Source organism: Hippoglossus hippoglossus, chromosome 18 (assembly GCF_009819705.1).
Source record: "Hippoglossus hippoglossus isolate fHipHip1 chromosome 18, fHipHip1.pri, whole genome shotgun sequence".
Lineage (NCBI taxonomy): Eukaryota > Metazoa > Chordata > Actinopteri > Pleuronectiformes > Pleuronectidae > Hippoglossus > Hippoglossus hippoglossus.
In genome coordinates this window covers 4,382,253-4,396,767 of record NC_047168.1, presented here as the reverse complement: position 1 = coordinate 4,396,767, position 14,515 = coordinate 4,382,253, and the positions used below count along the sequence as shown (strand labels likewise).

At 43.1% G+C, this 14,515-nt stretch overlaps 1 protein-coding gene across 2 annotated transcripts; it reads left to right on the top strand.

Annotated features, from left to right (window-relative positions):
- The first annotated feature begins 116 nt into the window (after positions 1 to 116).
- Positions 117 to 14,304, top strand: nectin4a (nectin cell adhesion molecule 4a). Of its 2 annotated transcripts, XM_034615312.1 has the most exons (12): positions 117 to 220; positions 352 to 583; positions 5,127 to 5,321; positions 5,809 to 5,976; positions 7,187 to 7,465; positions 7,737 to 7,851; positions 10,644 to 10,798; positions 10,917 to 11,076; positions 11,373 to 11,448; positions 11,777 to 11,839; positions 12,476 to 12,670; positions 12,795 to 14,304. In XM_034615312.1, the coding sequence occupies exons 2-12, from the start codon at positions 529 to 531 to the stop codon at positions 13,188 to 13,190; spliced, it is 1,857 nt and encodes a 618-aa protein (XP_034471203.1). In that variant the 5' UTR covers positions 117 to 220; positions 352 to 528; the 3' UTR covers positions 13,191 to 14,304. The 2 variants fall into 2 exon arrangements, with proteins under 2 accessions (XP_034471203.1, XP_034471202.1); XM_034615311.1 differs by lacking the exon at positions 117 to 220 and having other exon boundaries at positions 227 to 583.
- Positions 14,305 to 14,515: the final 211 nt, after the last annotated feature.

The following is a 14,515-nucleotide window of genomic DNA, read 5'->3' as shown; positions in this document are numbered from 1 at the left end:
CTCGCGCGTCATGCGGACGCAGCCAACCTGCTGCTTTTCACCTGCCTCCTCCGAGCCGAGCAAGTAAAGGCGAGAAAATAACTGTCATGTTGCCTCAGCCAAACCGGAAAGGTGACTTTTGTGTGCGTGCACCGGCGTGTGTGTGTGTGTGTGTGAGAGAGAGAGAGGGAGAGAGTGGGGGTGGCGCTGCATGGTCGAGCAAACAGGTGTATCCAAACAGGTAGAGCTGCGCCTTTTTCCTTTTCTCTTACAAACATTATGGCGTGTTCTTCACCAACCAACACTTAACCAGACTGAAAGGATATTACCATTCTCACAAGGACCGCGTGTGAACTGCTACAACTTTGATAGGTTTGTCCAGGGGAAGACTTCGGAGAGGAGCTGGTCCCCAGAGACAGAAAAGGGATGGTCCAGCAGCACCAGGCATGAGACAACCCCAGTGCTCCATGCAGGCCTGTCTCTTAGGACTTTACTCTCTGGACTGATTGTCCCAACTTTTCCTTTATTTATCACTACCTACCTGGGATAATGACACCTCTGCTGAACAGACCCTCCCTGTGTCTCCTTGTCCTCCGGATCTTTGGTAAGAGGACTTTGTGGACCCTGTCCAACCATGCAGAAATCAGTGTTATTCTTCTCAGATGTCATGCTCTGTCTGTGTCTTTACGTTGATGATTCTAGATTATAGCCTTCCTGCATTACTCAATTATTAGTGACCTTACTTCATGTGTATCTCCTTTAATATTCCTGATTGCTGTCTAGAAGGTCGTCGTCTCCTTAAACTAATACAACAGATGTGTGTGAGGTTTGGAAAAGGGCACAGCAGTGGAAAGAAAGCAAAAATAGGCAATGGAATAAATGTACCATTAAAAAAAAGACTACATCTGCAGAAGGGACCTGTTAGTTTTATTGTTTGTGAAAACGGACCAGATCCCCATCACATTCTGATGTTGAGTTACATTTACATGCTCTGCAGGGGGGGGCCAGCTTTTCCTGCAAACATGCTAAGCTGAAAGCGGCGCTGTTCACGAAAACACCTGTGGTGCTGTCTGTTATTTCTGGAAAAACCTGTTGCTGTTGATCAGTTTGCCTCCACCTGTCTGAACCGCACAGACCCTCCTTGTGTGTGTGTGTGTGTGTGTGTGTGTGTGTGTGTGTGTGAGTGCATGGGAAGCATCAGGAAGTACTGCATGTGTCAGCCCATTTCTTACTAGTTGTGTTAAGTCCTGTATCACCCAACACACAAATATTATCACAGTGTCAGACAATGATAGATAATATGGGCATTAACACAAGCTTTCATTTACAGTCAGACATACAGTACATAAAGGCAGCTACAGGCCGAGTGTTATTCCAGTAATGCAGCACAGGCAGATTCCACAGCAGGCTCCAACTTCAGGGCAAGAAACTCTCACAGATGTTCTTTGGAAAAAAGACACACACACTCATACCTGATTCCAGAGAACAGTCATCGGCTCTGATGGTAAATGCATGAATCACATACTAATCACATAGTCGAACGTTTTTTCCCACACCAGGTATTAATCAGCACCTGAAATCTCTCTCTCTCTCTCTCTCTCTCTCTCTCACACACACACACACACTGGCTGAGACTGGTAATGCTCGGAGTGTCATGTCTTCTTCACAGTCGTCTTTTACACAACAGCGTTATCAAAAACCAATGCGGCATGTTCAGGGTAACACAGGGGAACTACAGTACCTTGCATGTGGCTGCTGCCGTCTTGGAGCCAGAGTCCGTGCAGCAGCGATCAGGTAGGAAGCAGCAAAATGACCACTTGGACATATATAACTAGAATGATAGAAATTATGTTTATCTGATGCGTACGGACATTTTAGTTTAGCCCATGCCCTCTCCACTAACATGGAGGAGGCATGGTTTATGACCTATACTGCAGCCAACCAATAAGGGGCAATTGGGATGAATTGGTTTCACTTTCGGGGGAGCCGTCATGTCGTCCATCTTTATATACAGTCTATGGTGTCATCATTGCTCTGGCCTTGTAACTCGACTTTCTAGTATTTCTATTAGCCACAATAGCAGCTGAGCTCTATGATGAATTTTCTGCTTTATCAATAAAGCAATAACTTTTCAACCAATTTACTTTTTAATGGACGGCCGTGCCGTTTTGAAATTCACGATCCCCAGAGGATGAATCCGAGTGACTTGAGTTTCCGGACTTTTTCTTGAACTGGAACTGTGAAAGTTATCAATTGTGCAATTGAGGTAAATTTTGCCTATAGCACGATTTCCAAATTATAACCAGGTGATGGTTTATGACCAAATACGTGTCAAACCAGTGGCATTCATATCACCTCAGTTTTATTTGTGCTACGTAGCTAATGGTGTCAAGCAAACACACTAGATTAAGATGGCAAACACAAGGCTACTTGCGAATGCTTTTATTGTGAGCATTACAAGCACGACTGTACCTCCTAGCATGGGAATGACAATCCTATCAGCCCACTGTTTACTTCCAATTAATATATGACTAAAAGTACTGTACACTTAAACTTAGTAACAAGTCCAAACTGGATACTGATCATATGGTACAATTGTGAAAATGAAAATTTGGGCTTGTTTAAACAGATGTGAGGGATCAGTAAAAACCAGTTTGAATCGCCTGCAGCAGTTTCAGTATTGTCTGTGGCAGCAAACTGGAGAGGGATCAGAAAGAAATGAAACAAACGATTTCCTCATGGGGTCATTTTCGGGGCACCTGATGAAAATTGTGTTTGGGCTTCGACACACCTAATGTGTCATGTTGTGAGTTGATCTATCATCAGTGTTTGGGAGCAGCTCCTTTGCTGTAATTCACTCTCCATGCAAGCTGCCTTTCTTCAGTCTCTGCAGGCTCATCGCCATTAGGAAACCGCGCTGTCTGAAAGTAAATCGCTCACCATTAACACAAGCCCAACACCATGAGCACCAATAGCATAATACACTGTGATGATGAACCTCCTGGTGGAACTGGCATCACTTTGGTTTTACAAAAAGGAAATTCAACTTTAAACCCGAGCACTGTGCCAAGAGGAAGTGCACTTTGGAAAGGTGCAAGGAAACATTTGACTCCTGGAGTTACCTCCATCAAGGAGAAGTTATCTGTTAACCTCTGTGTTTGTTTTTTGGTTGGTTTTTATGTTTGTTTCATTGTGAACAAGATTACACAAAAAAGAACTGAATGTATTTCCACAAAACTTGGCGGAAAGGGAGGAACCCAATTCAATTTTTGTGACAATCCAGTTACAAGAACTTTTTAAAATTGCCAGATAGACAGTGTTTTTCAACATTTTCATCGTTTTACCAGGAAATCATTCATAGGTTTTGATGAAAGAAATCTGGCATATTTAAGGAACTGATATATATGAGTGTGCTTAACTGAATTTAAGGGGACTGTTTGTCCTTGGCGGAGGTATACGCTCTACTGAGTGCCAGTTTCATATTTAGTCTTTTAATGCAGTTTGCAGAGATCCACATGTCATGACTGTCATGAATGCTAGTGTGTGTGTGTGTGTGTGTGTGTGTGTGTGTGTGTGTGTGTGTGTGGGTGTGTGGGGACAGGAGAAGATAAGGTGTCACATTGTTGTTTGTCTCCATCAGACAGATTGGCCAGTCAGACAGACAACAAGAGATATTCATGCAAACACTGGGTTTGTGTTTTGCAGTGTGTGCGGTTCCACAGTGTGAGACACACAATACATGTTAGACACTCTCATATGTCCTGTGCTGCATGTTTTCCTGGGGCCTTTTTGAATTTCTCACTCCCTTCTTCAGACACTGACTGCGTTTGCCTCGGAGCTTATCTGGAGCGACTTGTTAAGCGACATATCTTCCTCTGATAGACAACCTGTTTTCTTTCTCCACCCTCATTTCTGTCTGCACTGCGACGACTCTTCGAATCCCCCTCGCCCTACATTTCAATCACAGTTGTGTTTTCACACATTCCGTCAGTGCATATTTCCCCCTGGTATATGCTGCCAACATTAAACCAAACATAACTAGAGAAACTTTGGTCCAGTCACAAACAATAAAACATAATAGGAAAGGAAGTGACCATTTTAGGTTTAGAGTTGGTGATTAAAATGAGAAGTGATAAACCCGTTAACTGCTCTTCATAACCACATCTCTGTCGTCTTATTTCTATTCCATTATTTTAAGTAATGTAAGATTATTCATGTAATATATATGTATAACAGATATTCTAAAACAATAGACAAACAAAAGAGAACCTGAAAGGCTCTGTAGGAACAAATAAATGAAATAAAGTAAAATAGAATAAAACTAATTAAAGTAAATTATAGGGAGAGGTACCCTTTATGTGCTGTGAAATAATTTGAGTTAGTAGAACCTGTAAAGTTTGAAAGTGAAAGTGTCATTCGCTCGTTTCCCTAACATGACAATGTTAATAATTTATTTTAAACTTAACCCATTAATTAGAGTACCCAGGTTCGATTTCACTAACATATTGTATCCATTTTCCTCAATATAACCAAAGTCTTAACTGCAGCTTCACTGAATAGCTCAGTTTCTTCATTTCATAAGTTTCCTTCATGGTTTCAATTAAGTCTTATACCAAAGGGCGATTCTTATTCTCTCTCGTTATAGTTTTCTTACTTGCGGACAAAATTATTGTAAACTAATGTTTGTGCCTGATTAGTGTGTCCCCTCTATTGCCATGTATATTGTAGGTTATTTAAATGTAGGTCTATTCATTAATAAGGACATGAAACAATAACAGCTTGGTGTTGCCTCGTGTTTGTATGAAGACGTATTTATTATGACTGTTCTACTGTTTGAAAGACAGTACTGGACCATTGGACCTTCTTTTGTATTCATTTTATCCAGCTTACCTAAACAGACGTGTAGCTAATGGCTATAGTCGGTTGAGCAAAGACAAATTAGTGAGGCTTAACCACGTTCTTCAAGTGCACAGGCTTTGTAATATAAGCCACTTCCTCATAGCCCCTGTCTTCTTGAGGTGTGTAGAGCCATTGTAATAGGACGAACTTCCAGGTTTAGGTTGTAGGTCAAAGGTCACTGTCAAGAGCGTAATGCAGATTGATATAATTTGTATCATCCTCCAATCCTTTCTCCTCTTTCCATCCAGTGACGCAGGGAGTGTTTGTCGAGCTGCCCCCGAAAAAAGGCATACAATCCCTGGCCGAGAAGGAGACCGTCCTGCCCTGTCGCTACCAGCCAATCGACCCCGCCGTGGTGGTGGTGCAGGTCACCTGGTATAAGGAGAAACCCGGTGCCAGGAAGGAACAGATCATCACCGCACACCACACGAACGGACAGACCGGTCAGTCAGCGCCGTCAAAAACATAAACATATTGTCAAACTGGATAACTTCCCCCTTTCCACACAGTGAACTTTGGAGTGCTACTCCAAGTTGTCACTCTGCACTAATAGTGGCTCACAGCCATCTAAAAGAACTGTGAGAGACACTGGGCGCCAAGGCTCTTGAACTCTGCACTGTATTGTGGGTTTCTTGTAATTTGTGTTGACTTGGTATTTGGAGCTTTCACCCATCGTGAGTGTGAGACTTGTTGGATAAGACTTCGAGCTAAATGCCCAGAATGTAAATGTAATTTCAAGCATGAGTGCAGGCGTGCGTGGGGAACTGAAAGTGACAAAAGCAACCCTGCAGGTCTGTCCTGAACTTGCTGGACTTAATCTTTTTCAGATTTTTGTGTCACATCCTTCCTCACACGCTCCTTTAACTCCTGTCCCTCCTCATCTCGCTCCTCCCCTCTCTCTCCCCCTCTGTCTTTATTCTTGATCTGCAGCGTTTGGGTCGTGGTCTCGACACGTGCACTTCAGAAGCAACGAGCCCACGGTGGACTCGTCCCTGGTTTTCAGGAGCACGGAGGTCTCAGATGAGGGGAAGTACATCTGCCACATCATCACCTTCCCCTCTGGCAACTTCGACAGTGTGATGTCACTCATCGTATGGAGTGAGTCCCTTCCTGACACAATGGAAAAAGACCAGCGTAGTTTATTACTGCAGCAGCATGAGTGATGTTTTGTTGTACATGGAAGGAAACTGGTGATATGTTTACTTAATTCACGTGAATTGTGAGGCATACTGAGTTTTACATGACTAATAATGTAGTGACACAATAACAACAACACACTGACTCATCCCCTGTGTGAAAAACTACAAACAGTGAGTTGCCGTTCCCACGTTAACATCCACTCACTCCTTAAAAGGCAATAAGCAATAACATAGGAAACCTAATGCATTTTTTATTATTATTAATTCCCAATTATATCTAATTAGAGATAATTCTCTTTCTAAAGACATTTTTACTTAATTAGCCCACTCCAAAAGATACTTTATTCAAACTAGACTTCTCAGTCCTATCACTCCTTATAAAGTAATAAGTCCAAGCCTAGGAAACATAACATATATCCTATATTATTATTAATTCCCAATAGTATTATTTTAGTAGCTTATCTTATCTTTTCAGAGACATTTTTACATACATTTTACTTTAATATCTCACAAATATTACACTTATTTAGATTAACTAACCGGTTATAATGTAATCTATTATTAAACTAGATTACTTCTTTGTCAAATACTACAAACAATTAGTTTTCCGACAAGAAGTACAATTATTACTTTCCTGTAATAGTCATTAGCATGTGAAAAAGAATGCACTTTTACATTATTATTAATTCCTCATAATATTTTGGGTATGTGAGTTTGTTGCCGTGCAAAGTTGTTGTGATGTGTTTAAATGGCCTATTGAAAGTCTTGGTTAGCCCTTCAACCACATCTGTTTTACTACTTCTAAAGGATTTGTACTATGATAATAGCTTACTAGATTATCTATTTTAAGAGAGTAAAATGCCTTAAGTTAAAGAAAAACTTGCTATAATTATAAATTAAGATATAAAGATGTAGTACTGAAAAACTTAGCTAATCTGTTTCAACCGTTTTGTGGTTTGATGACAACAGCTAAAAAATCACTGACAAGATTGTAGTTCAGATGTTTCTTTAGTGTGATTGGTGCAGGGATGTATGTGATAGCCCTTCTCTCCATGACCAGTGTGTTAATGTGGCAGCCAAAGCAGATTGAGAATATGTCTTACTTTAAATCGGTGTGTGCATTCGTCACTGACTTATCCTTATCTTCACTCGATGCAACCGCCCTCCAGCCATTCCCATCTCCTCCCTGGACCCTGTGATCATGGTGGAGGGTCAGCCCTACGGACAGGCCGCGTCCTGCCGCTCTATAGCCCGCCCGCCTCCCCGCCTCTCCTGGGAGAGCGCCCTGAACGGCCAGTCCACCAACCGCACCATGGACAACGGGGCGGTCACCTCGCACTACTCCCTGCACCCACTGAGGAGCATGAACGGCATGAAGCTGGACTGTCTGGTGTGGCACCCGACTTCCCCGAAGCCCCGCAGGCTCAGCAACGACCTGGTAGTTCACTGTGAGTGGTCGACAACAAAAAACACAAACTTGGCCAAAGAATTAACAAATTTAATATTCATTTCCTGTTGTATAGCTGTGAGCATCACTTCAAAGTATGAAGATAATTATATGGTTTCTTGCCAAAATGTAGCATTCACTGTATCCTTTATAACTTCATCAGCTAAATGATCCTTCTGTTTTCTTTCACGTGAAAGACAACGCCTCCCCTTTTTCCCCTCACTAGCCTCGGCTGAACAAACCTCAGTACATTTTTTTGCTCTTCCTCCCAGTCCCGCCGCATGCAGAGGTGTCTGGCTACAGTAGAGACTGGTTCATCGGTCTGGAGGACGCTGCCCTGAGGTGTGTGAGCGGAGGAAACCCCAAACCGAGTATCACCTGGATCAGGTACTGTCAGAGCCGCCTCCCTCTGTGGCTGTCTGGTACACGTGTGACTAACTGTCTGATGTGTCTGGTCATTATTATTTTCCTCATAAGCCCCACAGTGATCATGCCGAGTATCTTTTGCTGTGATTTCACCCTCGAGGAGACGTTAATGGGATGTTCAGTAAAGGTTAAACTCAGCTCGTCCTCAGGAGGCAAAGTAACAGATTACTCTTTTTCCTCTGTTATTTTTCTGTGTGAATAGATGTGGCACATAATCCAAAACAATATTGACATACACTTTAAATTCTCATGATCACCTCAGGGAAATTAGTTAATATTTTACCATCAACTCAATTTAAATAGACAAGTTTGCCAGTTTTGTTTTAAGTAATATTTTTAAATGCAAAAAGCTCTTGATCATGAGATAAAATCACTAAAATGTTTGTATAACTGACTCAGCTGATCATTAACGGTTAAGGGCATATTTTATGTTTCTATAAAAATACTCCCTCCCTCCCTCCCTCAAACCATCCATCCATCCGGGGTACACCCTGGCCAGGTTGCAACAACATATAGACAAGTAAAAGAAGTAAAAGAATATATAAATTGACAAAAATGAACTCAAGTCACATTAACGTTTATACTTAAGTAAAAGTAAGTAATTGCTTTTTAAAGTATAGAACTAAAAGAGTTGTGGCCTATTCCCTAATGCAAGGGTCCACTCTATTGTCATATCTTGGCGGTGACCTCTTCTGAATCCATAGGGGTTTTTTCAGCAGTGATGCTGCTGCTATATATATTTTATATATAAAATACCTTGTATTTATATATATACATTTGTTACTTTCTAGTTACTTAGTTACTTATTTACTTTCTTGTGCAGCTTTGACACTTGACTGGAGTAACCTTTTACAGTGTAGTGTGGGAGGATCTCCACCCCCTTCCACATGACTTAACCAAACAAGCCCTGACATTGTCATCCTGCTGCCTCAGTGGAAACTGACAGACTCAGATGTTGGATGTGTCATTCAAAGGCGTCGCACCGCTGCCTCGGCCTTAAACCCCGTTGAGGGTTTCATTCGCCCCGATTTCCTGACTCCTTCTGCTCGAGTCACCTGCTGTCATCTCAGGGATACGTCCCCTGGTGCCTTAATGTGTTCTCAGGGTGTGGCGTAGAGTTCAGCCCGAAAAATGTGAGATGCGAAAATTGACTCGGAGAGGAATGGCTCTCATGGAGATATGAGATGTGACAGTTAGGCCCCAAGGGGAAATTTTTCGAAAGTACAGATGTGAAATAAATGAAATGTTAGGTGAAACGTTTCTTCTCATTTGGGTTGTTATGATGAGGCACGGATTACCTGTTGTTAGTCACAGGAACGCACCTTGGGAAAGGAGGTTTTGTGAGTGTGGCTCAGCAGACGCCCGCAGAACACTCACACTCACACACACACACACACACACACACACACACACACACACACACACACACACACACACACACACACACACACACACACGCGCACACACACACCCACACACACTCACGCACGCACGCACACACACACACACACGCATCTACAGCAGTGGGAAAACCAGTTGGATTTGTCAGTAGAAGGCGGCAGGTGAAGAAATATCTGGTGTCACAGTGTCATGTTGCGGCTTGTGCCAAAAGCGGATGAGATAGTTTCACACGCAGGAGGGAGGAAGAGGGGGATGAGAAGAAAAAAAAAAAGGAAAGGGATGTGCAGCCCATAATACAGTAGGTAGAGAGAGCGGAGTAGTGTGTGTATGTGTTTAAATGTGTGTGTGGTCTGGGCTGTGGTGGTGGTGAGAGGAGGAAGATGATGCTGAATGTGTGTATTTATGTTAGATGTTATCGTGAGCGTGTCTTTTGCATCTGTGAAAACAGAGAGTTCCTCTTTCCTGCTCGCGATAGGGGCTCACTGTGCTGTCAGTGTAACAAACTCGGGTTAGTTTCACCCACGTGCAGATGATGTTTTAATACAGCAATGTGGGTTGAAAATGCTCACAAACTACAGGCCAACAAGAAGTACACAGCTGTACAAGCTAAAGGCACAAGTACACAAGTAGTAGGAGTAGTACTCACTCTGTTTCAACCGATTACATAAAAAGAAAAATACAAGATATACACTAAATGTTACTGAGACGCAGAACTAAAAAAAGAGACATTTTAAATTAAATAAAAGTACATTTTCCTCCTCCACACTCTCACACTGTGGTGTGTCTTATGACGACAGAAAAGCAGAAATGGGCCACAGCATGAGCAGTCACATGCCACAGCGCTGACAAACGTGCACCTCAGACTCATTTTCTTGGGTGCATCATTCAGTTTTATTTAGGATAGTGAGCAACAATTAAAATTGTTGCTCACTATCCTAAATTCTTTGTTGACTTTTACTATATGCATTTCTGTACATAATAAAGAATAATAAGATGAGATGAGGTGAGATGAGATGAGATGAGATGAGATGAGATGAGATGAGATGAGATGAGATGAGATGAGATGAGATGAGATGAGATAAGATAAGATGTATTCATATGGATAGATATGGATAAAATGTACAATGTAAACAAATTATAAACAATATAAGAGTATTGCCCATATGTGATATTGAAATTGCATAAATAGAAAATGATTATTGCACAGTTAAATTTGTTTAAAACCTGAGTATATATATGGTGCATGTGGGCTCTCAACCCACTTTTGCCAAAATTCTTAATAACTTTCAGATTATAAAGTAAAAGGTCAATGTTTTAATTAAAATTCCCTGTAATGTAACTTTGTCTTGCAGAGTGGGCAAAGAGTTGCCGGAAGGTGTGATCCCCCACCCTAACGGAACACTCGTTTTTGGGAGACCCCTGAGCGCGTCCGACGAAGGCACCTACCAGTGTGTGGCGGAGAATGAAGTGACAGCGGGGAAGGCGGAGGTGGATATTGTTGTGTCAGGTAGACGACAGCACATGACAGACTGAGATTTGTCGTAATAACAAAAGTAGCATGTAGTGAGAGGAGATGCATACATCTATCTAATCCTGCCTCTACCTCCCGTACTTACTGTCCACAGAATCTCGCCCGGACCCGAAAATGCCAGAAGAAATGCTGATGCTCATCGTGGGGGGTGTGGCTGGCGGGCTGCTGCTCCTGATGCTCGTCATCGTCGTCACAGTCACGTGTCACCACAGACGCAAGAGCACCAAACTGAAGAAGGAGCTGACTGAGAAGAAGTAAGTGGATATATTAAAGTGTTTAATTGAGATGACAGATGAGAGGAAACTTAAGTAAATCTGCATAGGAGAAAATCATGGCTATTAAACATATTACAATTCGAGGACCGATAAGTGTGTGATATGCATAGAAATAGCAGCAAAGACAAGAAAGCCAGTTTACAATTTTAATATGGAAAGAAATGCAGAGTGAAATACATTCAAACTTTGAAAAGTGCTCTGATAATCCACAGTGGATTTCTTTAATCATTCAAATATCTTTCTCCTCTTTTCTCTCCATCGCTTGTTTCTCACAGGGAGGAAATCAGCACCCTCTCCAGAAATGCCTCTATCAGGAGGATGAACTCCGTCAGCACAGATACCAGAGGAGCGGTAATATCATTATTCTCACTCCGAGTGTGTGCTGTCTCCGCCGCTGCTTCATCTTGTGTTTTCTCCTGACCCGATTCAGGCTGTTCAGAATCAGAGGAATGTGTCACTCACTCGTTTACTAAGAAAAGTTTTTACTGTGATGAAAACTTTGTTCTGTGCTCTACAACCATGGGTGACTGCTAGTTGTGGCTTTCTGAGGAAATGAGTGAGTGGGCTTGGATTCGCTTGAAAGGGGCTTGATGTTTTATGCACAGGCTTTTGTTTTGGCCAAGTTTGGTTATATTGAGTCCGACAGCTAATCCGGCCTTCTGTTTCTTTTTACTTGCAGACGGAGGAGAACATCCCTCTGAGGGTGGAGGGGACCCTGAGGACCAGCTCATCCTCCCTCGGGGTCAGTATCTGTTTGTAAATGAGGCTTTACTCCTCAGATGCCAGGCGGCTGCGGTCTGAGCTTCAGCATTTCAATTCGGATTGCAGAGCATCTCAGAGAAGAGGAGAAGTTCTGTGTGTAGAAGTGCTGTATGAGTGTGCGAGGGACCAGTCGCGCAAAGTGCTTTGGTGCTTTGAGCGGCTGTTAAGACGTGAATAACCCTATGAATGTCGTCCATTTGCCATTTAAGAAGTGCTGAGAGGCAGATTTTATACCTTTGGACACAGCCTGACTAAAGGTTTCCCCTTTTTCTCGTCTTTAAGCTAAGCTGTAGCTTTATATCTAGCATACACACACACACACACACACACATATATATATATTAGAGTAAATAGTAAATGGTTTTATGTGCAGCACTTTCTCTATCACACATCACAGGGGAGCTAACCACAGATTCTTTTGTTTAGTTGACGACCCGCTCTACCTCCTAAGCCACAGCTGAGTGTTGTCGATCTACTCATCAAAGTCTCAGCAAATAATGCAAGACACCAAACTACTGCTGTAAAGTTATGTCTAGGCGGGCCTGAAATAAGGGTGCAAACGGACGACACCCAATCCATTCCAACACCACCTAATTACTTTATTGTGCTCTGACAGGAGCAAGGCCACTACCGCGACAGCCGCTCTACAATCTCAGGTGGGCGAGCAGGAGGAGGAGGGGGAGCGTACGACTACCTGGGCAGACCAGTCCTGAACAACAACTCGCGTAGGGGGAGAGACAGGCTCCTGGACAGAGACGAGGAAAACCGACTCCGAGTGGAGACGTATGTGAGAAACAGCACCATATCTTTGGTAAGGCTGCCTGAGTGTGTGTTTCTGGGCATGTCCAAGCCTGATTTCACCAAATTGTGGAATGCATCTCACCCAACTTGATGACGCAATTGCTAAGCGCGTCTGCCTTTTGTGTCTTGTGCAGCAGGAAACTCGTTTCCACCCTCCTCTAACGCCGACATCCTTCCCCATCGTCCAGTCCACGGAGACTGTGCGACAGCTGAACGGCAGCACTGTCATGCCAACGGACGGCGGGGGTTCGCGGCCGGGAAGCGTCACCAAAACCCACCAGCACCCTCCAATGAGCTGCACCTATCCACCGGTGACAGACGATGAGGATGAGGTGGACGAAGGTTTGGGGGGTCCAGCCAGCCAGGAGCATCCCGACGACCAAGACAGTGAGACCAACAGCTCCCACGTGTCCGAGGCCCACAGCCCCCGCTATCAGCAGACTAATGGCACTTTGAGACCCAAGCCCCGGCCGAGCCCCACTGCGATCGGTCCCCATGCCTCCCTGATCCACAAGGCTCAGATAGTGTAGCTGGAGGCCGGAAAATAACAGCAGTCTTGGAGGCGGTCAGAATGAGGATACCCAGGGGTCACCGGAAAACCAGTTTGTGTTCGATTATGAAAAACTTGCACCTTGACTATAATGCTGCATCTTCTTCATTCCGTGGGATAATGGTGCAATAGAACAAAATGTCCTACCAAAGTGTCTTCTGTATGGATTTCTGACATGTGCCGGGCTTTTGTTGACCAGCGCTGTGTCGTCTGTTCCCCCACATTACTGCCACAAACAAAGACATGGTCGCAATATTTCCAGTTGGACTGCATTAATATAGTCTTCTCAACCTTTTTAGCTCATAAACTACAGGTCACATTCTCCCGTATTCATAGAAAGCTTGTGCTACTCATTCAGACACACACCGATGCTACATTGGGGCAATTACAGTTCTGTATCTTGCTCAAGGACACTTTGAAGAGCTGGGGATTGAACCACCGACCCTCGGATTAGTGAACCCGCTCCACCTCCTGACAGCTGTTTCCTGTGACTAACAGGTGAATGCAACTGACGTACCTTCGGTGCAGCAGAAAATCAGGAAATGCAGGAGAAGGCTTTGTTGGTACATAAGACAAGTAGATTACAACACCAAGGGTGGATTTTTGCTTTAGTGTTATTCAGTTCCTGTGCCTGTGTTACGTTCCCTTACGCAACATGTTTTAGGATCTGATCCAAACCATTGGATTGTTACTGTCTCGCCACACCTACAACATGCATACCATTGTGCCATATTGTCTCTCTGCCCTTGAGCCTTCGCCTTAAGCACCGAGACGGTTTGGATCAGATAAAGACGTTATACAACCAAGACTTAACCAATGTGTCTTACACATGTAGTAATTTGGCAAAGAGTAAATCATATCAATGTGTAAATCAATATACCAATGATTTCCTTTTTTCAAAGCTTTTTTAAAGTATTTTTTTTATAACAGAATGAATTTAACGCAACACTTTGTAACTTTGACTGAGCAACAGCGCCCTCTGCAGCCACGCATGATAACTTATTCTGTTGGGCTCAATTCTTTGAATATGTTGAGTTGAGCTCTAACAGCTCTGAACTGAAACGCAACTGAAAGATAATCCCCGGCTTCCTGAACAAAAAGAGCTGCTGTTCTAACAAATACACCAAACACTGTTTAAAATTACTAATATTTCAAGTGTCCTCACTGAATATTGGAGATATTGGAGCAAGAAAAGACATTCAGGGTGAGGACTGAAATGAAAGAAACACCATTAAACTATCTTTGACGCTGCTGTTGCACAGTGTTGCTTTAAGTTGTATTTTGAGAACAATCATTAATAATATA